General features: G+C 42.9%; 3 protein-coding genes across 7 annotated transcripts in view; all 3 read left to right on the top strand.

Annotated features, from left to right (window-relative positions):
- The first annotated feature begins 9 nt into the window (after window positions 1-9).
- LOC139554909 (replication protein A 32 kDa subunit-like) lies at window positions 10-4921 on the top strand. 3 transcript variants are annotated; one of them, XM_071368176.1, is made up of 8 exons: window positions 10-239; window positions 351-445; window positions 601-699; window positions 855-968; window positions 1105-1179; window positions 1269-1448; window positions 4193-4293; window positions 4412-4921. In XM_071368176.1, the coding sequence occupies exons 2-8, from the start codon at window positions 371-373 to the stop codon at window positions 4491-4493; spliced, it is 726 nt and encodes a 241-aa protein (XP_071224277.1). In that variant the 5' UTR covers window positions 10-239; window positions 351-370; the 3' UTR covers window positions 4494-4921. The 3 variants fall into 3 exon arrangements, with proteins under 3 accessions (XP_071224277.1, XP_071224278.1, XP_071224276.1); XM_071368177.1 differs by lacking the exon at window positions 351-445; XM_071368175.1 differs by lacking the exon at window positions 10-239 and having other exon boundaries at window positions 252-445.
- Window positions 4486-10564, top strand: LOC139554907 (nuclear inhibitor of protein phosphatase 1-like). Of its 3 annotated transcripts, XM_071368171.1 has the most exons (8): window positions 5181-5236; window positions 5743-5803; window positions 6047-6118; window positions 6313-6466; window positions 6711-6931; window positions 7078-7222; window positions 7371-7435; window positions 9356-10564. In XM_071368171.1, exons 5-8 carry the CDS (start codon window positions 6782-6784, stop codon window positions 9731-9733), a joined length of 738 nt encoding a protein of 245 aa, XP_071224272.1. In that variant the 5' UTR covers window positions 5181-5236; window positions 5743-5803; window positions 6047-6118; window positions 6313-6466; window positions 6711-6781; the 3' UTR covers window positions 9734-10564. The 3 variants fall into 3 exon arrangements, with proteins under 3 accessions (XP_071224270.1, XP_071224271.1, XP_071224272.1); XM_071368169.1 differs by lacking the exons at window positions 5181-5236; window positions 6047-6118 and adding an exon at window positions 4486-4620; XM_071368170.1 differs by lacking the exon at window positions 6047-6118 and having other exon boundaries at window positions 5059-5236.
- A 9521-nt stretch (window positions 10565-20085) lies between these two features.
- The window catches only part of LOC139554906 (forkhead box protein O3-like), a 58568-nt gene continuing 51645 nt past the window's right edge, over window positions 20086-27008 (top strand). The window contains exon 1 of the mRNA XM_071368168.1: window positions 20086-21478. Coding sequence (XP_071224269.1) covers window positions 20960-21478 — 519 coding nt within the window. The 5' untranslated portion in view covers window positions 20086-20959. The remainder of the gene's footprint in view (window positions 21479-27008) is intronic.

Here is a 27008-nt window from a genome sequence, read left to right as displayed (position 1 = left end):
CTGCAAGTTTTCAATTTATTTAGCTGCTGATTGAGTGGGAGATGCCCTTTGTTGATTGCTGAGGTTATACGGTTGCTACACTTTGGCCTCTGATTGGTTAATTGGATAATTGGCTAAAGTTTTTTGCTAGTGAGCTGAAATGTGGTAATCTGTCAAGCGTTGCACCTTTCAGTCTTATGGGATAGTTGTAATGATCAAATCTAACTAAAATCCCTCTTCCAACTACAAGTGGAATCAAGGTGAGTTTTGAAGGGACCTGCAACTAAGATATCACACATTTGAACGTTTTAGTCACTCATTGTACCTGCTTTCAGTAGATGTGTTGTGCAGTTCAATGTGTTTTTCCAAAGTATACAACAGGGGCTCAGATATGGGAACTGGATACAGGTACAATCAGTCCACAGGTGGATTTATCACCTTCCAGTCAGGACAGAAGACAACCAAGGTGTTTCTTTTAACCCTCATGCCATCACAACATAACCAATAACTGAACAATGACAATATTGTCTTGGAATGCATTGAACGAGCATTCTTATATTTATAAAATGGACAAGCTTCAGTGGCCCAAAATGTGACGCTTTCATTGCCCTGCTGTGACAGAGGTCAGTCCTCCAGATGATGCCGTGCACTGTGTCCCAACTGCTGTCTGCCACGGCTGCCAGGGAAGTCTTCAACATTGGTGACATTGAGGTCAACCAGGTGAGTGTTTCTGTTGGTAGAGAAACCTAGAGCTCGTTCCCAGTAGGTCCTATATCATGTTTATACACTTTATTCACCACAAACCAGAAAAAACCTGGCAGTGCCGCATTGATTAAACCTCTACACCTGTTTTTGTATTTGATTTCTGGATGAAGGTATCTGTGGTGGGTATCGTCAGGAGAACGGTTCCCTCAGTAAACAATGTCTTGTACTCCGTGGACGACATGACTGGACCACCATTGGGCGTGAAGCTCTGGGTGGACACTGCAGTAAGTGGATAATTATAGGTCTTCGTCTAGAAACGTTTCAAATGAAAATGAGGTTGGGGAGAAATAGTGCATCGGCAACTTCTATAATTTTTAGTTTCTCCTATAGCAGATAATATACTTAATATTTACCTTACAGGATCCTGGTGTGGACAGTACTTTTGTGTCCCCAGGGACTTATGTCAAGGTCTCTGGAAGCCTGCGTATCATTCAGGTAAATGTTTTCGATTTAGTACTTTAAGTCTAGTGTTTCTCTGCATGATTATGGCACATTTCTGTACCCCTTCACATACTTCCTGCCAGGGCCAAACATCATTGGTGGCTGTCAACCTCTGTTGCCTTGAGGACCTGAATGAGATCACCTCTCACATGCTGGAGGTAGTGCAGGCCCACATGCAGCACAACAGGAACCCGTGTGGTGGTGGTGGTAATCCTGGAGATGGAGACGCATCAAGCTACGGGCTGAGTGCCAGTCAGAGCCAGGTCAGTTCTCTAGTCCTGCAGCACATATAACGCCTAGACCCTAGCTTCTAATGCCTGACTCGGATTATAGGGCTGAACTGTACTATGTTGGTTCAGATATTTTCTTTTCACATTGTCCTTTCCAGCACAGTTCCAGCAACTAGTACAAATGTGAAGCCAGCACAGCTAAGCTTAGCTAGGTTTGGCTAAGTAGTGTGAAAAGGGTTTGTGTCTTTGGACAGGGGGTAGGGGTTGTTTCTGGTCTCAGTTTACAGTTTTGAAACCAACGTGACAATGGATTTGTCTGTGTAATAATAACTATATTAGGCCTTCTATAATATCATGGCTGTCCGCAAACAATTGTTTAAGTGCATGCCACCACCTACTGTGGTGGACTGTACGATCAATCATGATCTGCCCAATTCTGTACTACCATGAAAATAAAATTCAAAATAAATTCCTAACTTCTACCACACCCTCCTCAACCCCATTAAACTTTATCATGCTGAAACACTCCACCCTTAGGATTGTTCAGCATGTCAATAACCATTTCAACACTAACATCTGTTACCACCAATATTTCTTGCCGTCTCCACAATAACCTTCAACCTGGCATTTCTGCTTTCCACAACCCGAGTCGTATTGATAACCTTTCCAATAGAAGTCCTTTGACACCGCACATTCATGAGCACAAGATTTCTGAACTGGGCCTCAACACTTCCAGGACCATCAGAAGCACCAGCCCAGACAGTAGGTCCACTACAGGTACATCCATGTAAGATCCATCAGTCCACACTGTAGTTCTACCAATCTATTTTATGGCCTCTGTACACAATACATCATGACTGATCCTATATTTCTGAGCCTCTCTAGCCTCTCTCTGTACACGGCATCCACCAAATGCTACGTAGTGCCCCCCCCCCCCCCACACACACACACACAATTACAGCACTTAACCTTCACATTGCTTCCACATTCACCATAATCATATGCCCCTTCACACTTGGCATATCTTTTTTAATTAATTTACACTGAGCAGCTACATGTCCCATTATTTGGCATTTAAAACACCACAGTGGACATGGGACAAATTCTCTAATATTGAAACTAAGGAATCCTATCTGTACTTTTCCCGGCAAGACTTTCTCAAACCTCAGCATCACTGATAGGCTTTCACTACTTTGATCCTCTTTCCTACTGATCAACCTTTTGCCCTAAATCACTGCCTCCCTTCACATTTTCTTCATCTGTGGACATAGATATTGGGACCCCCGTGGGACTCCCCTCAATCTAGCATAAGCACCAGGGACATGGCTTTTAATCTTCTTCCCATTTAAGTTTTTCCATTTTCAAAATCTTCCCTTGCTGAGTCTGGCTACCACACAATATTAACAATCTACCATTTCCAATCAACCGAGCTAATTTCACTTCACTTACCTCTTTCTCTACGGCATTAGTTAGTCGGATAGGGTGTGAGGCCCTGTGGTCTCAAACACCATCACAACTTTCCACTCCAACACATCACTACTCTTACTTCTTACCTTGGCCCTCTTTATGCTTTCTTTACTAGACGCTTCACTGCTTTCTGTATCATGATCTCTCTTTTTCCTGTATCTTTCCACCACCGACCATTCCGGTCCTTGACTCTCATCCTTCGGCTCCATACCATCAGAACTGACACGGTGGTGTGCCCCCCCCCCCCCCCCCCCCTCCATTTCATCCCCACTACTCGCTGCCATTACCCATTTAACCTCTTACCACATTTCTGCAATAGCGAAACGAGATTCAACAATATCAGAACAACTCACTTGTGGTCAAACAATCGGTTTCATTAGTTTAGTCGCTTCATTAGTTTCTAGTCACAGTTCAACCAAGAACTAACTATTTTATCAAAGTTTATTTGTCACGTGCGCTGAATACAACCGGTGTAGTAGACCTTACAGTGAAATGCTTACTTACAGGCTCTAAACAGTAGTGTAAAAAAGGTATTAGGTGAACAATAGGTAGGTTAAGAAATAAAACAGTAAAAATACAGGCTATATACAGTAGCGAGGCTACATACAGACACCGGTTAGTCAGGCTGATTTGAGGTAGTATGTATATATGGTTAAAGTGACTATGCATATGATAAACAGAGAGTAGCAGCAGTGTAAAAAGAGGGGTTGGGGGTGGCACACAATGCAAATAGTCCAGGTAGCCATTTGATTACCTGTTCAGGAGTCTTATGGCTTGGGGGTAAAAACTGTTGAGAAGCCTTTTTGTCCTAGACTTGGCACTCTGGTACCGCTTGCCATGCGGTAGTAGAGGGAACAGTCTATGGCTGGGGTCTTTGACAATTTTTAGGGCCTTCCTCTGACACCGCCTGGTGTAGATGTCCTGGATGGCAGGCAGCTTAGCCCCAGTGATGTACTGGGCCGTACGCACTACCCTCTGTAGTGCCTTGCGGTCAGAGGCCGAGCAATTGCTGTCCCAGGCAGTGATGCAACCAGTCAGTATGCTCTCGATGTTGCAGCTGTAGAACCTTTTGAGGATCTCAGGACCCATGCCAAATCTTTTTAGTTTCCTGAGGGGGAATAGGCTTTGTCGTGCCCTCTTTACGACTGTCTTGGTGTGTTTGGACCATTCTAGTTTGGCCTGTAGGTTAAGGCTACATTTACACACAGTCCAATTCTGATATTTTTTTCACAGATCAGTTCTCAAAAAGATCTGATGTGAAAGATGTGATTTGGTCAAAAGACCAATGGCTTTATTTCTCCTCCTGTAAGGTGTTGAACCTGATCAGGAGTTGCTCAGACTCCAAGCCCAGGGGCATCAGTCTAGAGGAGCTAGACATTAAGCTGGGGTACCTCAGCATGACTGCCATCAGGTAACAGATACTCTTTTTTTGGGGGGGGGGGGGGGTTCAATAGGGAGAACTCTTTTTAAATCGTAGTGAAAAGAGACTATCTGGTCTAATGCTTCCTTTTCCCCTTTACTCCATGCAGCCAGACCTTGGAGTTTCTAATCAGAGAAGGCCACATCTTCTCCACCATCGACGACAAGCATTTCAGGTCTACTACTGGCTAGGCCCCCAACTCTAGACCTTGAAGCCAGTCCACTGCATGTTTTCATTGTTCCCCTCTAATCAGTTACTGATTAGGTGTGAGTGCAATTATCAGGTAGAACAGAACCAGCAGGTTCCGGACCTCATAGGGTAAGAGTTGTTACCCCTGGGCTAGAGAATGTCTTCTGTTGTTTCAGGTCAACTTATATCAATGGCTATAGAACGTTTTTAAATAAAAAGACCGAACATTTTGGTTTGTCAACATGCATGCCTGTTACTTTTTATGATTTGTTATTTAGATTATTTACTCTCAAATATGGTGACTCTGTGGCCTAATTTATTTTATATAGTTTGTTTTGATGTCCTCTGGTATGTGACAGCTGATGTACAGTGTAAAATGTTGATTGGATAAATGATTGCTTGGTGAAATGTCATTATGCAATGAAAATAATGAATCGTCATAATTGTCTTGATTTGCCAAACAAATAACAAAATATGTTGACACAAACCTCCACAATTGTGGGAAACTTGTTATACATCTAGCCCAAACAATTTGATCTCCAACGTATATAGCATAGACATTTAAACCAGGGGAATTAAAGTAGGTTTATTAACTTCCATAATATTATTTCATAATAAACTACGATTCCCAGCTTTCTACAGACTTCCCTGTAGTCCTCACATTCCCAGCATTCACTACTAGTACACGGTGTAAGATGGCAGCAAACCCAAGCACAAACACACCTCTTTTTGACTGCCCGTCATGGTAAGACCAGCTACGATGTCTAATGCATAATTTTGACTGTCAAAAATCAAAAGCATGCAGTAGAGTGTTGTAAGGTCCATGTCGGTGAAGTTAATTAGATTGTCGCATCGAAATAGGATGTAGTTTGTTTGCTTGCTAGAAACATGAGCTAACTAGCTAGCGATCTGGTTAACTTCGCTATGATATTTGAGTGCTCAGTCACAGTAGTATGCTAGCTGTTTGAATGTTCTAACGTTAGCTTGTCAGTGAAATCCAGCAGCAGGGTTTGCTAAAGCTGTATGGTGTTCCAGAATGCTTACTGTTATGCAGCATTTGCAAGCATGTTCCTTTCTCAAGACAATAACAGTATTGCTTGTGCAGTTTACACATGCAAAACATTTGAAGAAATGGTATTGCAAATCCGTAGTCTTGATCAACTAGTTATGCAGCAAGGCGGCAAAACAGCCGCCATTTGAATAAAAGCATAATTGCAACATGCAATTGACATTCATTTTGTGTTTTGTCAGGGCAGGGAAACCTCCCCCTGGACTCCATCTAGATGTGGTGAAGGGAGACAAGCTAGTAGAGGTAAGTCTACTAGTCTTAACCCCGACCCCAACAAAAAATTACCACAGAAGCAAAAGCAATGCCTCTCTGCAGAAGATATGGCTTGTATCAAGTAGCCTAATGTTCATTTAAATATGATAAGACTTAAAGTATGTTATAAGGTGTAGGGCCTATATTATATAGTTGCTGCACATGTCACTGTGTTGGAAGATGTGCTTAAACAAACATGGAATAATGTCTGTTCTCTCTGCCTACCTAACCTAGTGATCCCTTGGATTCCAAGGCAGTCAGACCCACAAGTAATTTATCCCTAACCCTAAATTGCCCTTGAACAAGGTACTTAACCCTAATTTGCGCCAGGGCTGATGTACTACTATGGCTGACCCTGTAAAACACCACATTTCACTGCACCTATCCGGTGTATGTTACAAAACTTTTTCTATAGAAAACCATTACAATACCAGTCCATGACCTTAGATAGGCAACTCTGTTGACATTTCATCCTGCCAATTTTTTTTCTCATTTGGTAGAAGCTAATCATTGATGAAAAGAAATACTACCTGTTTGGGCGGAACCCAGACTTGTGTGACTTCACGATAGACCACCAGTCGTGTTCTCGTATCCACTCAGCCCTGGTCTACCACAGACACCTCAAGAGGGTTTTCCTGATCGACCTCAACAGCAGTGAGTATCTAGTACTGCTTAGTATCCTGCAGTGTTCCTTTGTTGTCTGACAGTCAGTTGTCAAGTGTTTGTTTCAGTGTAAATGTTCCTTCAAGAAAGAGAACCATAGCTTGCTGGCCCGTGGTACAAAAAGGTTTGTGTCATGCCATGTCATTGTAGATGCCGAGTAGAAGATATGTAAACTTCAACTTTCAACATGAAGTTATATTTTGAAAGGACAATCCATGTTACTCTGTCCCCCTAGCGCATGGTACATTCCTGGGTCGTATCCGTCTGGAGCCCCACAAGCCCCAGCAGGTGCCCATCGACTCCACCATGTCGTTCGGGGCATCCACGCGGGTCTACACCCTGAGAGAGAAGCCCCAGACCCAGACCAACACCATACCTGGAGGGGAGGTGAAGGCAGGGGAGGACGAGGAGCTCAAAGGACTGCTGGGTCTACCTGAGGAGGAGACTGAGCTGGAGGTGTGTGTTTGTGTGGGGCAGGGGACTGCTTGAGTTCTTGTGAGATATATTTCTGTTTTGTTCAAGCAGCTTTTGTAAAATTTTCTTGTTTCTCCATCTGTTTGATGAACCTGACCGCATCCATCCTCTTGTTAAACCTGTTCCAGAACCTGACAGAGTTCAACACGGCCCACAACAAGCGTATCTCCACCCTGACCATTGAGGATGGCAACCTGGACATTGTGAGGCCCAAGAGGAAGAGGAGGAGTAGCAGGGTCTCCTTCAGTGAGGAGGAGGAGGTCATCAACCCAGGTGTGTTAGTTAGGGTTGATGATGACCCACGTGCCCATACACACACGCTTGCACACAGACATGCAAGAACACACACCCATGCACGAATGCAGATGCGCGCGCACACACATTTCAAAATGTAATCCTGTGTGTTTTCTTGTTTTTACAGAGGACGTCGACCCATCAGTAGGGCGCTTCAGGAACATGGTACAGACTGCTGTTGTCCCGATCAAGGTAAACTTCTTCAAGTCCATCTCTTACTTTATGCTGGGGGTGATTCTTGAGAAAATTTGCAAAAGTTGTGTTGACCAAGGTTGTTGTTATAATAATGAAAACAAATCAAGAAAAAACGATTTAGTAAACAAAATCAAATCTAAACCGTTTAAAAAAACAAAAACTATACTGAAAATATTATCTTTGACACCAAAACAAACCATCATGAAATATGTTTATTTAAAAAAAAAAAAAAAAAATCTTAACAATGGGCAAAAATGTAATGGTTTTCAAGCTACTGAAGCTGATGTGTAAATGCGGCTAGCTTTTTATTTTTTTCTGCCTCTAACTTATTCACGATTCATTCATGATTACCCGTAATCATGGTAGCATCCACATTAATGTAGAGGTTAAAACCTCTTAAGGATCTGCCCCTTTTTTCAATTTTTGCCTAAAATGACACCCAAATCTAACTGCCTGTAACTCAGGACCTGAAGGAAGGATATGCATATTCTTGATACCATTTGAGAGGAAACACTTTGAAGTTTTTGGAAATGTGAAATAAATGTAGGAGAATATAACACATTAGATCTGGTAAAAAATAATTCAAAGAAAAAAAACATGTATTTTTTTGTACCATCTTTTAGATGCAAGAGAAAGGCCATAATGTATTATTCCAACCCAGGCGCAATGTAGATTTTGGCAACTAGATGGCAGCAGTGTATGTGCAAAGTTTTAGACTGATCCAATGAACCATTGCATTTATGTTCACAATTTTGTTTCAAGACTGTCCAAATGTGCCGGTTTTGGTTTGTTAATAATTTTTCATAACTGTGCACTCCCCTCAAACAATAGCATGATATTATTTCACTGTAATAGCTACTGTAAATTGGACAGTGCAGTTAGATTAACAAGAATTTAATATGTCTATGTCCTGGGTAATTTTCTTGTTACTTACAACCTCATGCTAATCGCATTAGCCTACGTTAGCTCAACCGTCCTGCGGGGGACCCACCGATCATGTAGAGGTTTTAAGAAACATTATATTCTTATTTACAATAAAAGTCACTCCAAAATTACACAATACATTATTTACCATTAATTTCTATTGGGCACAACTTAATCTGAAACACGACCTCTACATTTTTGGGGGGGACTACTTTAATACACAAGTGAATTTGTCCAAATACTTTTTACACCTTCAAATGGGGGGACTAGATACATAAATTGAATTAATTTCTAAATGGTAAAACAGATACAGTATGTATGAAAATACCCTCAAATATAAGCGGACATTCTGTACTGTCACCTCATATGGAACAGTTGATCTTAAATCTAATATGCTAGAGCATTAGAGCCAAATTAAATGTTTTTGCTTCACTGTCCAAATAAATACATAGGTAGCTGACTCAATTCTTTTGAACATATTGTTTGCACCAGTTTCAGCGCTATTCCTTTTAAATCCAAGTCGCATTGAGATTGACTTAATAATTTAAACCTAACCTTACCTATGACCTTACCCATCACCTTATTTATTTCTGCCCACCACTTGAAAGAAGTGACATGCCCAAAAACACCCCAAAAAACTATACAGCACGTCTCCAAGCCGCCTTCTGTTCCTAATTCTAAAACTGAATCTAAATAATATAAAAACTAAGTATTTGTATACAACTAAAACAAAATAAAAACTGAAAACTAACTGAAACTAAACTAATAGAAATATAAAAACACAACTATAATTACCTTCGTGTTGACCGATCTCCAATCAATCAATGCTAAAAGTTGATGTTGTGTTGACAAATTGAGGTCAATCAATCACATTTTATTTATAAATCCCTTTTTAAGACTATTTGTCAGAGTACTTCAGTGCTTTACAGTTGATGCTACTATATTGCCATCTTCAATCTTCTCATTCCCCCCTAAACCCTGCTACCCAATCAGAAGAGGAAGATGGAGGGTCACGCTACACTAGGTCTGGAGGACTCTGTGGCCAGACGCATGCAGAACTTCCCCTTCAGTGGAGGGCTCTATGGAGACCTCCCACCCACCATTGGAGAGTCCGGCTCCCTCCCCGCCACGGCCCAGGGTGGAGCTACTATCCTGGGGGGCCTGCCGCTAGTCTTCCCTAACCCTGCTCCAGAGGTGGACCTCTCCCCAACCTCAGCCTCAGCACAACCCTTCGTCACTCCCATCCCTGCTGTTAACCTCGCCCTCGCCCCAGGACCCTACACCGCCGAGGCTCTCAACGAACCACGCAAGAAGAAATACGCCAAGGAGGCGTGGCCAGGGAAGAAGCCCACCCCTTCTCTTCTAATATAAGTCATATTCAAAATGGCAACCTATTTCCCTTAGTGCACTACTGGCCAAAGGTAATGCACTATATAGGGACTAGTGTACCATTTCCAATTTGCACATAGCACCTCCCTGGACAATATAATGGGAGGGGTTAGTATTAGTTAGGAGAGTGGTCACGTCTCTGGACAACCAATCAATCAAGACTTCCTGTACTGTACAAGCTGTGACATAGGGATCCCTGATATAGGGAGATGTTTGTAAGAATAATATATTATTTTGGGTTGGATGTTTTTTTTTGTCTGCTTCATACGTATATTGTTTAATTTTTTTTGCTCAACTCACTTAAACTGACAAAGTAATGTCTGACTGACCTCAGATTAGCGTATCGTAAGACTAACTGTAACACAGATTGGTCCATTTGAACCATTGTTTTACAGCTTTATTTATTAATTATTTTAAACAAAATGAAACATTGCTCTGTTACAGAAAAATGTCTTATAAACTCGCTATTCACTCTCTGACTGTTTGATTCACAGTATGATTTTGCCTTTGTGGATATTTTTAGTGCCGTTGGTTTCACTGAAAACCATGTTTCTGTCAATACAGAGGGTAACATTAACCAGACAAGGCCTGCTAGATGTTTTAATAATCCACTCAGACAAGGCTATGAACTGAGGGTACAGATTGGCTTTAATGAAACTATGAAGAAACAGAGCAGTTTTGTGTGTGAGACAGTTGTATTATAATTTTTTGCTATTTTTATATGAAAATTGGGGGGTTGGTTGAAATGGAACCTATTGTCAGATATGTATGAAATTCAGTTAAGAAAAGAGAAATAAAGTTTAAACAAAGTGACATGCAGGTTATTAGAATTCATATCTTTGATATTTGTATAATAAACAGTAATAATCCATCCTCCTCTCTCCACTGTGTGAGATGATGGTGGGAGAGGAGGATTAGTTTAGTCCCTAGAGAAATCTCCCACTGGGTCTCTGCTGTGTTGCTTTCATTTCGCCAGTTTTGCCTTTTTACTTCACACGACGCCATCTACTGAGGAAGCCCCTGGGATGGCTAATTAAGGGATTGTTCAGCTAAATGAATGTGATTGTCTGTTCTGGGAACATGTCAAATGTGTCCGTTACTTCCTCAAGGTGATGAGTTTGACGTAGGTCTCATCTAATTTAAACCTCAAATTTCATCCATTGGTTTTTGTTTGAGTATTACTTGTGGGTTTGTTAAAGCAAACATTGGTTTTGAGGACAGATTCCTTTTCAAACAGTGAGGTTTTATAGGAGTAAAATTAAGAAATAAATAGTTGTAATCGCATAATGGCAGTGATTAGCAATCATTACTACTTGCTGCATCACGAAGGGTATTTATCCTTCACAATATCTATTTGATGCACAAGCTGCAGACAGTGTTATAAAAATCTACAGTGTGGCTCATTTTGAATGGTTGTATTTCTATGGTCAATGCAGTGTCTGGTTCAATCAACATATGTGTCTCATTTGAAATGGTTGTGTTCTTATAGTTGATCTGTTTTCCACCAGAGGGCAACATGTGTACTGTGCTCTGCTCTCTTTGTGGAATCTAGAAACAACCCAGGATGTCTAGCTACCTCAATGGATCATTAAAAACTCATACTAGTTGTGTCACAAGTGTTCTCCATCTAGGAATGAAAATGAAACTATTATTAGGAAGACACATCCATATTGGAGATATTGATATTGTTATTATTCTGTATAAATTAATAGGTAGTAGCAGACACCGGGTTCATGATGATTAATATTGTGAGTAGGACTGATCATTGTTGATTTTGAAAGGACAGTGATAAAGGCCAATCAAAGACTCATCCTGTCCCATTTTCGAGGGCCAGTAGCAAAGCTGCCCGTGTTTTGCCTTTTGGCTGGTATTATATATTTCCGTAACATCTTAATGCTTGTGATAGTCTGCTGTAAAGGAACGTTGTCAATACCATAGTCATGCTGTGCTCAATGAGGTGATCTTACATAGAGAAACTCTGGAGTGGGTTTGGTAAGAGAATATGCAGCTGCACAATTTCACCTGTAGGGGTCTCTGGGGTTCTTTGCTGGCCCTGCTTTGCTGTTCCTGTGTGTCCCAAATGGCACCCTATTCCCTTTGTAGTGTACTACTTTTGACCAGAGCCCTATGCACTAGATAGGGAATAGGGTGTCATTTGGGATGCTGTCTGTCTCCCCAGTGCAGATAAACCACCAGCAACTCCTTAATCAAATTTACATGAGTGCGCTCAGGTTGCCATGGCAATAATTATCAGCGCTGCCTAATTAACTTTCTCAATTGCTTAATGAGATACGACCCTCTGAACTCTTTTTTTCTTATTTCTAATCCATCTTTTCTTTTTTTATTCTCTCCATCTTCCCTTCTCTCTCGCCTCAGTGTTAACCTGTGACCACTGAGATAATAGAAATTATACTAAAAATAAATTCTGCCTCACATGATTTAACACAAGAATGTATACGGCAGAGAAAAATAAAATATATTTCCTGATAGTTTCACACATGGAATGCAAAACGGAGACTAAAATATACTACCTGTAATACTGGTATATTATCCATCAGTATATATTGAGTATGCAACTCACATGTTGTGATGTAGTGGCCCCTGAAGGCTTCAGGGGCCACAGGTGACCTGCTGAGACAGTTGAGTGAAGGAGGGGTGGAGAGAGCCCGCCGGCCCTGATCACCCCAATCGCCTGTCGCACACAGTGAAGCGGAACTCTCAAGACGTTAGAGAGACGGGGGAGACAGGGAGGAAAGCCCTTGGTGACATCCTCACAAAGCCTCCTACCCCTCTGCCACCTTGTCACACCCAATGTTCTACACCTCTACATTCTTACCAGGCCTCTGTCGTTCTGATTCAATTCTCTTCTCCCCTGGAGTGTGCACTTGCTCACTCCTTCACATAGGTTAAAGCATTGGATTGGTATAGGCATGTGGTGGAGGTATAATCCCATATATTTCCACCAGTCCATTTCTGAGATCACATTGTGGGGTAGTGAATGAGTGCTCACTTCTGCAGACTGTAGGCAGCCTCTTGAGTAGTTGTGCCTTGGTTCCTGGGAGTGACTTCATCATGCAGTAAGTGTGTTCTCTACTCCACCCTGTGGACAGAGCTGTGTTGGTCAGTCAGCCAGCTCAAGGACTTTCTTTCAGTGTACAGTAAGCTAGGCAGGCCAGTCAGATCCATTATGGGATCACTGCTAGGGCAGCAGACCACAGCGGTCACACCAGTTCATGGGAACTCCTGCTCCATTTTTCATAGGAGGGATATTTCAATGTCTATAGCCGGGTTGGGCCAAGTTCAGTTTAATGAATTTAAATGATTCATGAGTTGAAAATGGTCCATTGTTTAATATGAGGATTTTTTTGATTCATGAATTGACTGAATTGGTAACTGAATGGACCCCTGTTCCACAGGACTGGGTCATTTCATTTATACATTTACTGTGTATATGACACATAATAGTTGCTTTGCCTTTAGGGCATACCCTGTGATTTCAGTGTAAAATAAATAGAGGTTATTCTCTATTTCCCTTCTAACCTGAATCGTCTGTTTTTATCTAGTGGTTACATCCAGTTATGTATGGCTCTGGTTACATCCAGTTATGTATGGCTCTGGTTGCATCCAGTTATGTATGGCTCTGGTTACATCCAGTTATGTATGGCTCTGGTTGCATCCAGTTATGTATGGCTCTGGTTGCATCCAGTTATGTATGGCTCTGGTTGCATCCAGTTATGTATGGCTCTGGTTGCATCCAGTTATGTATGGCTCTGGTTGCATCCAGTTATGTATGGCTCTGGTTGCATCCAGTTATGTATGGCTCTGGTTACATCCAGTTATGTATGGCTCTGGTTGCATCCAGTTATGTATGGCTCTGGTTGCATCCAGTTATGTATGGCTCTGGTTACATCCAGTTATGTATGGCTCTGGTTGCATCCAGTTATGTATGGCTCTGGTTACATCCAGTTATGTATGGCTCTGGTTGCATCCAGTTATGTATGGCTCTGGTTGCATCCAGTTATGTATGGCTCTGGTTACATCCAGTTATGTATGGCTCTGGTTGCATCCAGTTATGTATGGCTCTGGTTGCATCCAGTTATGTATGGCTCTGGTTACATCCAGTTATGTATGGCTCTGGTTGCATCCAGTTATGTATGGCTCTGGTTACATCCAGTTATGTATGGCTCTGGTTGCATCCATCTGACTGCTGTCATTCTTTAATTGTGCCATTTCCTTTCTGTTTCCTTACAGCCAGAGGAGGAAAGTGACTGGGAAGATTATCTTCGTTGCACCTCTGCCTACGCTACATCACTGTGTAGTTTCTCTCTCTCTGTGAGTGGATTTCATGGTTGAAGGTGCAATCTGAAACAGGATTAGCGTTACAGTAGGTGTGGGAGTGTTAGCTAAACCTCTCTTATGCAGGTGTGGCAGAGGGAAGACTGTCTGTCGCACACACACACACGGCACAATGAACACAGGGATTCTTAAAGCGGGACAGAAGTTGACAAAGTGTTTTGGTAAAAAGCTGAGGGATGGGGCTGGAGAAATGTAACCACTCTCAAATTCATAGACAGAGGTATGGATGCCAGGACTGAGCATCCATGATATCAAAATTATAATTTTATCCATGTTCTGAAAAACAAGCTTACATTTTGGGTTCTGATGGGGTATGACAGTTGAACTAAGCTCATGAGGCATTTATAAGTTATATTCTTCAAAAATCAATGGGTACACATTGTTTTTACATCCAAAAATGAATATTGCCACTGCAGATTGTCCCTTTAAAATATTGTTAATACCACGTTGGTATTCATCAAAGCTTAGGGAGGCAGTGCCCATTCTGCGTTGTGGTTTGGTTTCCAACTAGAAAAAGACTGAAAGAATCCAAAGCAGAAAGTGTTAGTCAAACCAGCACACTACTGCCAGTGCCAATACATGAGATTAAAATAAAATGCAGCCTTTTTGTCTTTGGGAAAGTCTACTAAAAAGTGAGAGAAGTAGAGTTGAGTGGCCTGGTCCCAGATCTATTTGTACTAACTAACTGCTATGGTCATTGTCACACCAAACGGCACAAACAGATCTGGGACCAGGCTAGGAGCTGAGGAATGTGGAGTGTTTCTCCATGGTTCTGTGACTTTGAGAAGCCACATGGTTGGCTACAGCCCAGGCCTCCAGGCAGCTCATGCCCAAGGAGGAGACACATCCTGGGATGGCCATGGGCTGTGTACTGGCTACAGACACCCAGACTTTCCACACACACACACACACACACACACACACACGCACACACACATCCACGCACGCACGCATGCACTCACACCACACACACAACCCCCAAGTGTCTTCACTGACATTTTCAACCTTTCCCTGACCCAGTCTGTAAAATCTAAATGTTTCAAGTAGACCACCCACCATAGTTCCTGTGCCCAAGAACGCCAAGGTAACCTGCCTAAATGACTACCGACCCGTAGAACTCACATCTGTAGCCATGAAGGGCTTTGAAAGGCTGGTCATGGCTCACATCAACACCATCATCCCAGAAACCCTGGACCCACTCCAATTTGGATACCGCTCCAACAGATGACGCAATCTCTATTGCACTCCACACTGCCCTTTCCCACTTTGACAAAAGGAACACCTATGTGAGAATGCTGTTCATTGAATACAGTTCAGCGTTCAACACCATAGTGCCCTCCAAGCTCATCACTAAGCTAAGGACCCTGGGACTAAACACCTCCCTCTGCAACTGGATCCTGGACTTCCTGACTGGCCGCCCCCAGGTGGTAAGGGTAGGTAACTACACATCCGCTTCCATCATTAAGTTTGCCGACGACACGACAGTGGTAGGCTTGATCACCGACCACGATGAGACAGCGTATAGGAAGGTCAGAGACCTGCCAGAGTGCTGCCAGGACAAGAACCTCTCTGTCAATGTAAGCAAGACAAAAGAGCTGATCGTGGACTACAGGAAAAGGAGTGCCAAGGACACCCCCATTCACATCGACGAGGCTGTATTGGAGTGGGTCAAGAGTTTCAAGTTCCTTGGTGTCCACATCACTAAGGACTTATCATGTTCCAAACACACCAACACAGTCGTGAAAAGGGCACGACAATGCCTACTCCAGGAGACTGAAAAGATTTGGCATGGGACCTCAGATCCTCAAAAGGTTCTACAGCAGCACCATCGAGAGCATTCTGACTGCAACTGCTCGACAACCCTGGTGGGATAATAAAGTTAATCTGAAGGTGCTACAGAGGGTAATGCGTATGGCCCAGTTAATCACTGGGGCTGAGCTTCCTGCCATCCAGGACCTCTATACCAGGTGGTGTCAGAGGAAGGCCCTAAAAATTGTCAAAGACTCCAAGTCATAGACTGTTCTCTCTGCTACCGCACGGCAAGCGATACCAGAGCGCCAAGTCTGGGACCAAAAGGCTCCTTAACAGCTTCTTGCTGAGCAGTTACTCAAATGGCTACCCGGACTATTTGCATTGATCCCATTATTTTATTATTATTTGTTATATTTTTTTGCACTGACTCTATGGCACAGGCTCGATGTACACTCACTGGACTCTAAACACACACACACACACACACACACATATTCACATTCCTTCACACTCTTCACATACGCTGCTACTACTCTCTGTTTATTATCTATGCATAGTATCTTTGCCCCTACCTTCATGTACATATTACCTCAATTACCTTGACTAACCCATACCCCCACACATTGACTCGGTACCGATTCCTTGTATAGCCTCGTTATTGTTACTTTATTGTGTTACTATTTTTCATTTATTTTATTTAGCAATTTTTCTTACTTTTTAATTTATATTTTACTCTGCATTGTTGGTTATGGGTTCGTAAGTAAGCATTTCATGGTAAGGTCTAAACCTGTTTTTTAGAAGAAAAAGAAACGCACACCTATTTAGGCGAGGTGCTGGCTAGCGAAGTAGAAAACTTAAAAATAAAGGAGAGCCGCACACTCTAGGAGCTCAGATGCAAAAATATTTAATTTACCAACGTTTCGACAGGCAAGCTGTCTTCATCAGGGTACAATCACAGACACTGCGGGATGACTCGTTTATATATAGTGTCAAGACACACAGGTGTCTGTAATCATGGCCAAGAGTGGCCTAATATCATTGGTTAATTTCTCAAATATTAAAATGGCATAGAAAGAGCAACATACAATAAATACAAATGGATAGCATATCCAAACTAAACCTGTTTTTTGACACTACGAAACAACACCCACAGCTCTCCTTATGTAGCAGCACAAGGTCGTAGAGGAGGGGTTGCTAGACGGAGGGAACATCATTGATGAACAAAAAGAGAGGGAGAAAGAGAGATTGAGAGAGAGAGGGGAAGACAGGGAGGGAGATGTCTGCTGTTAAGGGGCTTTAGAGCAAATTTGAGTACTCACATTTGAGTACCTAAACAGTACAGAGCCAGAATGCAGTCTGGCTCTCAAAGTCAAATCCGGAAGGGTTTTTAAAAAGGAGAGGACAACGGGACAACGACCCTGATTTTTATGGCAAATATTGAGTGGTCCAGACTGTGTCCCATGACCTATAATTATTGTTATGTTCAGTGGACATGCCTCACCTTTTGTACAGTGTTAGTCTACTCTTCTGACATGCCTAATTAGAGCTGTAGTCAGTCAGTCGGGCATTGTTGCTCAACACAAGGGTGGGAGTGACATCATCACCATGTCCCAGTAAACACATCAGTAGTAACCCTGGCTGACTAGCTGTCTTAGGTAGGTTACACTGTGAAAAAATTCTGTCGTTTTAACGGTAACTTACTGGCAGCCAGTTACCTGTAAGTTACTGTATTTTTTTTTTTTTACAGTAATCTGCTGTTAAACTAAAGTTTCTTTGGAATTTACCGTGACATAATATACCTTTATTACAGTAATGAACATGAAAACAATAATAATAATGTACATTAGGTTAGAGTAAATTCCAAAGAAACTTTGATTTAACAGTACATTACTGTAAACTTTACAGTAATGTGCTGTTAAACTAAAGCTCCTTTGAAATGTACGGTAACATAGTGTACTTTAAAAAAAAGTAATCTACAGGTAACTGGCTGCCAGTAAGTTACCAGAAAAACAGCAGGATATTTTTTACAGTGTAACCTTTCTACCTAAGCCAGCTAGTCAGCCAGGATTACTACTGGCAGTTGATTGGTTCAAAGATCTTCTCATACTGATTTATCTCCTTTTGTTGTTATTGTTGTTGTTGTCTGACTCTGGAGCTGGAGCTTCCATGGTTGTTTGTCAGTGCCAATGCCCACAGCTTAGTTTGCTACGGGCAACACCAGATCACTACACACATCGACTCAACTCAGCTCCACTCAACTCAGCTGGCAGTGGCTCAGTGTTTGCATTCCATAGGATAGGAGTCACACCGCATTCCAGTTACAACTTCACTGCGGTGCATAAAAATATCCTCTCCAGACCGCAGGGCAGGGGCCATGTGTTTTGAATTACCCCTTTGTTTCTCATTTACAGCATCGCTCCCTCATTTATCCCCCTCTCTCTCTTTCTTTCCCCATCTCCTCCCCTCCTCTTCTCGCTCCCTCCTCCCCTTCTGTTTTTGTTCTCCCTCTCCTTCACTCTCTTGCACTCTACTCTTCCTCTTCTTCTCGCTCTTCCCTTCTCTCACACACACCTTCTCCCTTCCTCCCTCTCTCCTTCCCCTCTCTCCCTCTTGTTCCACTCTATCCCCCTCCTTTTATTGCCCCCCCACTCTCTCTCTCTCTTTCCCTCTGTCACTCTCACCCTCTCCTTCCCTCCTCTTCTCCCACCCCTCTCTCTTTCACATCTCATGTTGTGATAGACTCGTTTAGTCACCATGAAAGCATTCCACTATAGGAGCATTTGAGGATATGGTTTCCCCTGACAACCAAGCTGTCAATAGTTGGGGTAACATCACCACCCACCACTGGGGAATTTTCCATTGAAAAAGGGTAATGGGGTTATGGAATAGAATATATTATAGAATAGAGTATAGTAGAATAGAATATAGTAGAATATAATTCAATCAAGTAGAATAGAAAATTATAAAGTAGAACATAATATAATATAGTAGCAAGTAATATAATAACTTCATATCAAACTTCAGGTGCATAACAGTCAACTAACCATTAATTTGATAGAATAACAGTCAATGCATATATGTAGAGAGACACTATTAGTTGGAAGGAGATCAGTATGGATACCCCACAACTTGAACCCAATGAGGGTTCAGCCCGCGGGCGCCAAATGAGTGTGACATTCATAATGTCGCTTCCGCCTTTCTCTCTCTCTGCTGGAGGAAAACACCCGTACTGAGAAAGGATGGTAATGAAACGAAACCGCGAGACAATTATTATTTCAAAGGATATGTAATTGAGACTTTTCTGACTTTCTTGTCTGACTGCAATGCATAGGGAATCTGCGTAGGGAATCTGCTAGACGTTCATGCATAAATGAAGAAATATTTATTTGTAGCATTAATTAACCCGGTAATAATTACATATTATAATTATTCAATACAGTGTTGGCAGTTCATGTAACTGAACTGACGTGCACAATACGGCATAGTCACTTAAATAACTCTACCTTCATGTACCTCAACTAACCGGTTCCCACACATTGACTCTGTACGGGTACCCCCCTGTATATAGTCTCGCTATTGTTATTTTACTGCTGCTCTTTAATTATTTGTTACTTTTATTTCTTATTCTTATCCGTATTTTTTTAAACTGCATTGTTGGTTAGGGGCTCGTGAGTAAGCATTTCACTGTAAGGTCTACTACACCTGTTGTATTCGGCGCATGTGACTAATACCGTTTAATTTGATTTGATTAAGAGGTTTATAAATGCGGCACTCTTGAGGTGAATATGTCATGCTTATCCCAGTCTATCGCATCAACAGGTAGACATCTGACCACTGACTGACATTACATGCAGCACATGGAAGAGCATCACAAATCGGATGGCTTAAGCACACCACGTCAACTGCTATTTTATTTAAGCATTCTTGTTTATTCCCAAAGCAATAAACATCATTGAAACAATGCAATCACATTTCTCAAGATATTTTATGAACTGTGAATAAAAATGCATGAATGCCTTTATTCTCTATATGGGATATCAATGTGAAACGATGTTGTATACAGAATAAAATGGACATTCCCTTTCGCTAAACCTGTTATAGAGGGAGTGACTTGATCCAAGTCTCATATAATTATGTGTAAGCAGCACTAATTTATTCAACGCTACAGTTTAGTCACTTGATAATCAAGCCTCACTGACGGATACACACTGGTGTACCAATGTGGAAGGAATAGGGTATGGTAATAATCAACAAATCTAACGAAATAAGGGAGGTTAATTGCATGTTATGCACTTATAGCGGGGCGTCTTCGTCGCGTGAGAGAAGGAAGACAAACAGAGCATGCTCCACGAGCCGACACTTTTTTCGTTTGGAATTTTGCGGGTTGTAAATGATTCATAGAGCAAGCTTATTTATAAGCGGAGTAATTGCGCGCAGCTCGCGCAGTTAGTCAGTGTGTTACCAACAGCTATGAGTGTGTGTGTTGTTTTCGTGTGAGCGCTTGCGTGTGAGTGAATGCCGGACACCAATCTGCAGAGGAGACGGAGACGAGAGGAGATTCCAGACGAAAGAAACAGTGAGCGTGAACAGACTTCGTGAAAGAAAGTCAAATTAATTTGGCTTTAATTCTGGGGTTTTATCGAATATATCATCCAGCCCTGCCAGTCCAACGGTTGGTCAAGGGAATCAACTGTTGCTGCAGCCGAGTGGTTTTCAAAGGGACATTAGGTTAATCACAATTTACCAATTCCGTGTTGCTGACTCTGAATCTGGACATGGGTTTGAGAATGCATTTTTAACCATCACCTGGACCTGGTTTATTTATTGTGCTGCGCGCACCCGGCGGCCGGATGCATGTTGTTCATGGTCTGTTCTGATACTGCATAGAGAATACATGCTCTTCCAGAATGATCCTACTCCACGCCTCTCCTGGCTTTTTGATATTGGTTTATCATATTTTTCTATCAGTCAGTAGCAGTTGCTTGTAGGCAAGTAGACACATTTGGGCTATTTGAACAATTCCAAAGGCAGTTGGAGGATAATAGTGGATTTTTTATTTCTTTGTGACCTTGCCTTTTCGGCGTTAATCCAAGAGGATAGATGCTAATGATGGAGAATAACGGCATGGACGCGCATCAGGTTGGAATCAATCCTGAATACGAGCCGGAGGGCCGGCCGCGGTCATGCACTTGGCCGCTGCCGACGTGTCCGGAGGATTTCCCTCGGGGAGTGGATGAAGCAAATCGAGGTCTGCCCCTGGCATCTGTCAAACTGGAGCAGCTTCAGTACAACGTGCCGGCATGCCGCGGTGGAGCAGCCGAGGGAAGAGGTGGCGCACCCGCGGAGCTCAAACATCCAGCCGGCGCCCCGGTCCCCATCGCAGCCGGCGCTCCTACATGCATGTCTGGGGCTGCCCTCGACGTGGCCGGTCAGCTGCGCAAAGCCAAGTCGTCCCGGAGGAACGCGTGGGGAAACCAGTCGTACGCGGACCTCATCACGCGTGCCATTGAGAGTGCCCCTGAGAAGAGACTCACTCTGTCGCAGGTTTACGATTGGATGGTGCGCTTTGTCCCTTATTTCAAGGATAAAGGCGACAGCAATAGTTCAGCTGGATGGAAGGTACAGTAACATAGCCTAGTTGAAATTCATAATAATTAGCCTCTATATGATGATGGCGTGTGTTGATAGGGGGTAGCCTATATGTCAGTATTTCCATAAAATCAATTTTAGACCTTGATCACTTCATTTGGGTTGTGCATCTTATAACCACACATGGTTGTTCAGTCTTCAGCCATAAAAATGGACAGCTCTCAGCTGATGGTTAAAGCGAATTACTTAACGATGTATGGTTTTCGCAATTCCCCACAATCACCACCGCTACTCTCCAGTCAGTCAGTGTGTAGAAAGGGGCGGTGAGATGGGACTGAGGGAGGCGGAGAGGGGTTACTGGGTTCATCCTATTTTACAGTCTATAGGCTATGCATAGCAGAGCAGAGCAAATCAGTACCAATATAAACGCTTTGTTTGTGCTATGGTGGAAAATACTGTTTGCGCACTTCACTGTGACGTGTCCATGTCATGATTTTATTATAAGGAGATTATCTGACTGTAGAAGTGACTGCGTGACGACATGTTCCGTTCGAACTCAACGTTGTTACATCTCTGGCTCTCAAGCCATATGTAGAGAGGAATAACGAGTCACGCTGTGCACAGAAAGTCAGGAGTGTTCCTTGTTCCTTGTGTTCACGCACGAGCCACTCCGCTTGGCTAGTCTGGGTTAACCCTCAACGAACAAGAGCTATACCCGTCCACTTCTATTCATTGCGCGCGTTGTAAAATTACGCAAGGGCTATGCAATTTGATAATACTCCACAAAATAGGAAAATAGAGATGATCTTTTAAATTAAAATCTAGACGAGAGTTTGTGTAATCTACTTTAGTTTACCGCACATTTTGTGTGAGGATTATATTGGCAAAATTTTTGTGGACTGGATTATTTATTCTATAGGGCCTATTTGTTCAAGTCATATAGGCCTAGTTCTGACCTCTCCAAGCCCTAATATAGATTTGAATATTTGCTCATATTTTCCAAAGGGATTATCAAGACGATCAATTCTACACAGATTGCACTCACCTATTTTAGGTCATGTAGTTTAGCTTTGGTTTTCTTTATAGGGCTTGTTTTGAGTCAACCACCTGGTGTATACACAGAGGTTACACTGTTTAATACACCCCTCATCTTCCTAACTATCACTTTGTTCTGGTTTTCTGGTAAACAAACACACATACAGTATTGTACAACTAACCTTGTGGCACACAATTCAGTCCCATTCAAAATCATATTTTACATAACCCCTAACCTTTTTATTTATTTAACTAGGCAAGTCAATTAAGAACAAATTCTTATTTACAATGACAGCCTACCAGGGAACAGTGGGTTAACTGCCTTGTTCCGGGGCAGAACAACAGATTTTTAGCTTGTCAGCTCAGGGATTCGATCCAGCAAACTTTTGGTTACTGGCCCAGCGCTTTACCAACTAGGCTACCTGCCGCCTCAACCTTAACCCTAACATTAACCTGAAAACCTAACCCTAAAACTAACCCAAAGCCTAACCCTAAAACTAACCCTAAACCTAATTCTAACCCTAAAAACTAATTAAAGAGCAGCAGTAAAATAACAATAGCGAGGCTATATACAGGGGTTACCGGTACAGAGTCAATGCTTGGGGGCACTGGTTAGTCGAGGTAATTGAGGTCATATGTACATGTAGGTAGAGTTATTAAAGTGAAGCTGTTTAGAAGCCACTTGGACCTAGACTTGACGCTCCGGTACCGCTTACCGTGCGGTAACAGAGAGAACAGTCTATGACTATGGTGTCTGGAGTCTTTGACAATTTTTAGGGCCTTCTTCTGACACTCCTTGGTATAGAGGTCCTGGATGGAGGGAAACTTGGCCCTAGTGATGTACTGGGCCGTACCCACTACCCTTTGTAGTGCCTTGTGGTCGGAGTCCGAGCAGTTGCCATACCAGGCAGTGATGCAACCAGTCAGGATGCTCTCGATGGTGCAGCTGTAGACCTTTTGAGGATCTTAGGACCAATGCCAAATCTTTTCAGTCTCCTGAGGGGCAATAGGTTTTGTCGTGCTCTCTTCACAACTGTCTTTTTGTGACTGGACCATCTTAGATTCTTGGTGATGTGGACACCAAGGACCTTGAAACTCTCAACCTGCTCCACTACAGCCATGTCGATGAGAATAGGGGCAAGCTCGTTCCACCTTTTCCTGTAGTCCACAATCATCACCTTTGTCTTGATCACGTTGAGGGAGAGGTTGTTGTCCTGGCACCACACGGCCAGGTCTCTGACCTCCTCCCTATAGGCTGTCTTGTCATTGTCGGTGATCAGGCCTACCACTATTCTGTCATCGGCAAACTTAATGATGGTGTTGGAGTCGTGCCTAGCCATGCAGTCATCGGTGAACAGGGAGTACAGGAGGGGACTGAGCACGCACCCCTGAGGGGCCCCCGTGTTGAGGATCAGCGTGGCAGATGTGTTGTTACCTACCCTTACCACCTGGGGGGCGGCCCATCAAGAAGTCCAGAATCCAGTTGCAGAGGGAGGTGTTTAGTTCCAGGGTCCTTAGTTTAGTGATGAGCTTTGAGGGCACTATGGAGTCGAACACTGAGCTGTAGTCAATGAATAGCATTCTCACATAGGTGTTGCTTTTGTCCAAATGGGAAAGGGCAGTGTGGAGTGCAATAGAGATTGCGTCATCTGTTGGAGCGGTATCCAAATTGGAGTGGGTCCAGGGTTTCTGGGATGATGGTGTTGATGTGAGCCATGACCGGCCTTTTAAAGCACTTCATGGCTACAGACATGAGTGCTTAGTGTTCTTGGGCACAGGGACTATGGTGGTCTGCTTGACACATACTGGTATTACAGACTCAGACAGGGAGAGGTTGAAAATGTCAGTGAAGACACTTGCCAGTTGGTCAGCGAATGCTCGGAGTACACGTCCTGCTAATCCATCTGGCCCTGCTGCCTTGTGAATGTTGACCTGTTTAAAGGTCTTACTCACATCGGCTACGGGGAGCCTGTTCACACAGTCGTCTGGAACAGCTGATGCTCTCATGTATGTTTCAGTGTTACTTGCCTCGAAGCAAGCATAGAAGTAATTTAGCTCATCTGGCAGGTTCGTGTCACCGGGCAGCTCTTGGCTGTGTTTCACTTTGTAGTCTGTAATAGTTTGCAAGCCCTGCCACATCCAACGAGCGTCTGAGCCGGTGTAGTACGATTCGATCATAGTCCTGTATTGACGCTTTGCCTGTTTGATGGTTCATTGGACGGCAGAGCGGGATTTCTTACAAGCTTCCGGGTTAGAGTCCCGCTCCTTGAAAGTGGCAGCTCTACCCTTTAGCTCAGTGCGGATGTTGCCTGTAATCCATGGTTTCTGGTTGGGGTATGTATGTACAGTCACTGTGGGGACGACATCATCAATGCACTTATTGATGAAGCCAGTTACTGATGTGGTGTACTCCTCAATGCCATCGGAAGAGTCCCAGAACATATTACATTCTGTGCTAGCAAAACCGTCCTGTAGCTTAGCATCTGCTTCATCTGACCACTTTTTTATTGATCGAGTCACTTGTGCTTCCTGCTTTAGTTATTGCTTGTAAGTAGGAATCAGTAGGATAGAATTATGGTCATATTTGCCAAATGAAGGGCGAGGGAGAACGTTGTATGCGTGTGTGTGGAGTAAAGGTGGTCTAGAGTTTTTTTCACTCTGGTTGCACATTTAACATGCTGTTACAAATGAGGTAAAATGGATTTAAGTTTCCCTGCATTAAAGTCCCCGGCCACTAGGAGCGCCGCCTCTGGATGAGCTTTTTCCTGTTTGGTTATGGCCTTATACAGCTCTTTGAGTGCGTTCTTTGTGCCACCATCGGTTTGTGGTGGTAAATAGACAGCTACGAAGAATATAGATGAAAACTCTCTTGGTAGATAGTGTGGTCTACAGCTTATCATGATATACTCTATCTCAGGCTAGCAAAACCTCAAGACTTCCTTAGATATCGTGCACCAGCTGTTGTTTTTCAAATATACATAGACCGCCTCCCCTTGTCTTGCCAGAGGCTGCTGTTCTATCCTGCCGATACAGTGTGTAACCTGCCAGCTGTATGTTAATCATGTCATCGTTCAACAACGACTCGGTGAAACATAAGATATTACAGTTTTTAATGTCCCATTGGTAGGATATACGTGCTTGTAGTTTGTCCACTTTATAATCCAGTGATTGTACGTTGGCCAATAGTACCGATGGCAAAGGCAGATTTGACACCGATGGCAAAGGCAGATTTCCCCGGATCCTTACAAGGTACCCTGATCTCCTTCATGCGATAACTCCGTCTTTTCTCCTGCGAATGACTGGGATGATGGCCTCGTCGGGTGTCTGGAGTAAATCCCTCTCGTTCGACTCAAAGAAAAATGACTAGTCCAGTTGGAGGTGAGTAATCGCTGTTCTGATGTCCAGAAGCTCTTTTCGGTCATAAGAGACGGTAGCAGCAACATTTGATTTGTTGTACAAAATAAGTTACAAACAATGCAAAAAAAACAAACAAAATAGCACGGTTGGTTAAGAGCCCATAAAACGGCAGCCATCCCCTCCGGCACCGTTACACACACACACACACACACTCAGACACGTACCTTTTATCATTCCGCCTTCCCTGGCATCTCTCTCATTCAATATACAACAATCATAACATTCTGAGAAAGACAGCGGTATTAAGAGAAATAATTAATATAAATGAAATCATCATTTAATTTAGGTGTAAGTAAGTACAGTGGATAGGAGTACTCCAATTGTTAGGGTTAGGTTTTAAATAGGATTTAAAATAGGCTTAATTCTCTAGGCCCTGTGTGTGTGTGTGTGTGTGTGTGTGTGTGTGTGTGTGTGTGTGTGTGTGTGTGTGTGTGTGTGTGTGTGTGTGTGTGTGTGTGTGTGTGTGTGTGTGTGTGTGTGTGTGTGTGTGTGTGTGTGTGTGTGTGTGTGTGTGTGTGTGTGTGTGTGCTGCCCAGGGATGCATAGCTGTATGCCAGCTCAGATTCCTCTGCAGGGCTTTGTGTGTAACAAGGGCTTTGATTGGCTGGTTTGGCAGTGATCTGATAGGCTGGGAGGGTGAAAACAACTTGATTCAATCTTAATAACAGTGTTAAAAACAGGCATGCACATGATGGTCTGTAACAGTTGGCAATGGGTTTAATACGATTTTAAGCACATAAAAACACACACTCGCACAGAAACAAACACACACGCACATGTGAAAACACACACACACACACACACACACACACACACACACACACACACACACACACACACACACACACACACACACACACACACACACACACACACACACACACACACACACACACACACACACACACACACTGTACGTTAAACATTATCATCCACATCACTAAGTTGTTGATGAGATGAATAAGAGAAGAAACGTAGATGGATGGATGGATGGCAGGATGATCAAATCAGACACAGTGGTAGCTGCTGGTTATTAAAAGCAGTCTGTAATAACTGTTGTGAAATGGTTCGTTCCACTATTTCGGTGCCTTTTGAGAAGTGTTTGGTC

This window comes from Salvelinus alpinus, chromosome 26, assembly GCF_045679555.1.
Source record: "Salvelinus alpinus chromosome 26, SLU_Salpinus.1, whole genome shotgun sequence".
NCBI classification, from domain to species: Eukaryota; Metazoa; Chordata; class Actinopteri; order Salmoniformes; family Salmonidae; genus Salvelinus; species Salvelinus alpinus.
This window is presented reverse-complemented; position numbering and strand designations above follow the sequence as displayed.

Coding starts and splice junctions, on each gene's coding strand:
- LOC139554909 (XM_071368175.1), top strand. CDS start 335: ATGTGTTTTTCCAAAGTATACAACAGGGGCTCAGATATGGGAACTGGA. Junction 446..600: donor CAGGACAGAAGACAACCAAG/GTGTTTCTTTTA, acceptor CTGCTGTGACAG/AGGTCAGTCCTCCAGATGAT. Junction 700..854: donor GTGACATTGAGGTCAACCAG/GTGAGTGTTTCT, acceptor TTCTGGATGAAG/GTATCTGTGGTGGGTATCGT.
- LOC139554907 (XM_071368169.1), top strand. CDS start 4,529: ATGTTTTCATTGTTCCCCTCTAATCAGTTACTGATTAGGTGTGAGTGC. Junction 7,223..7,370: donor GGAGGAGGTCATCAACCCAG/GTGTGTTAGTTA, acceptor TTGTTTTTACAG/AGGACGTCGACCCATCAGTA. Junction 7,436..9,355: donor CTGCTGTTGTCCCGATCAAG/GTAAACTTCTTC, acceptor CTACCCAATCAG/AAGAGGAAGATGGAGGGTCA.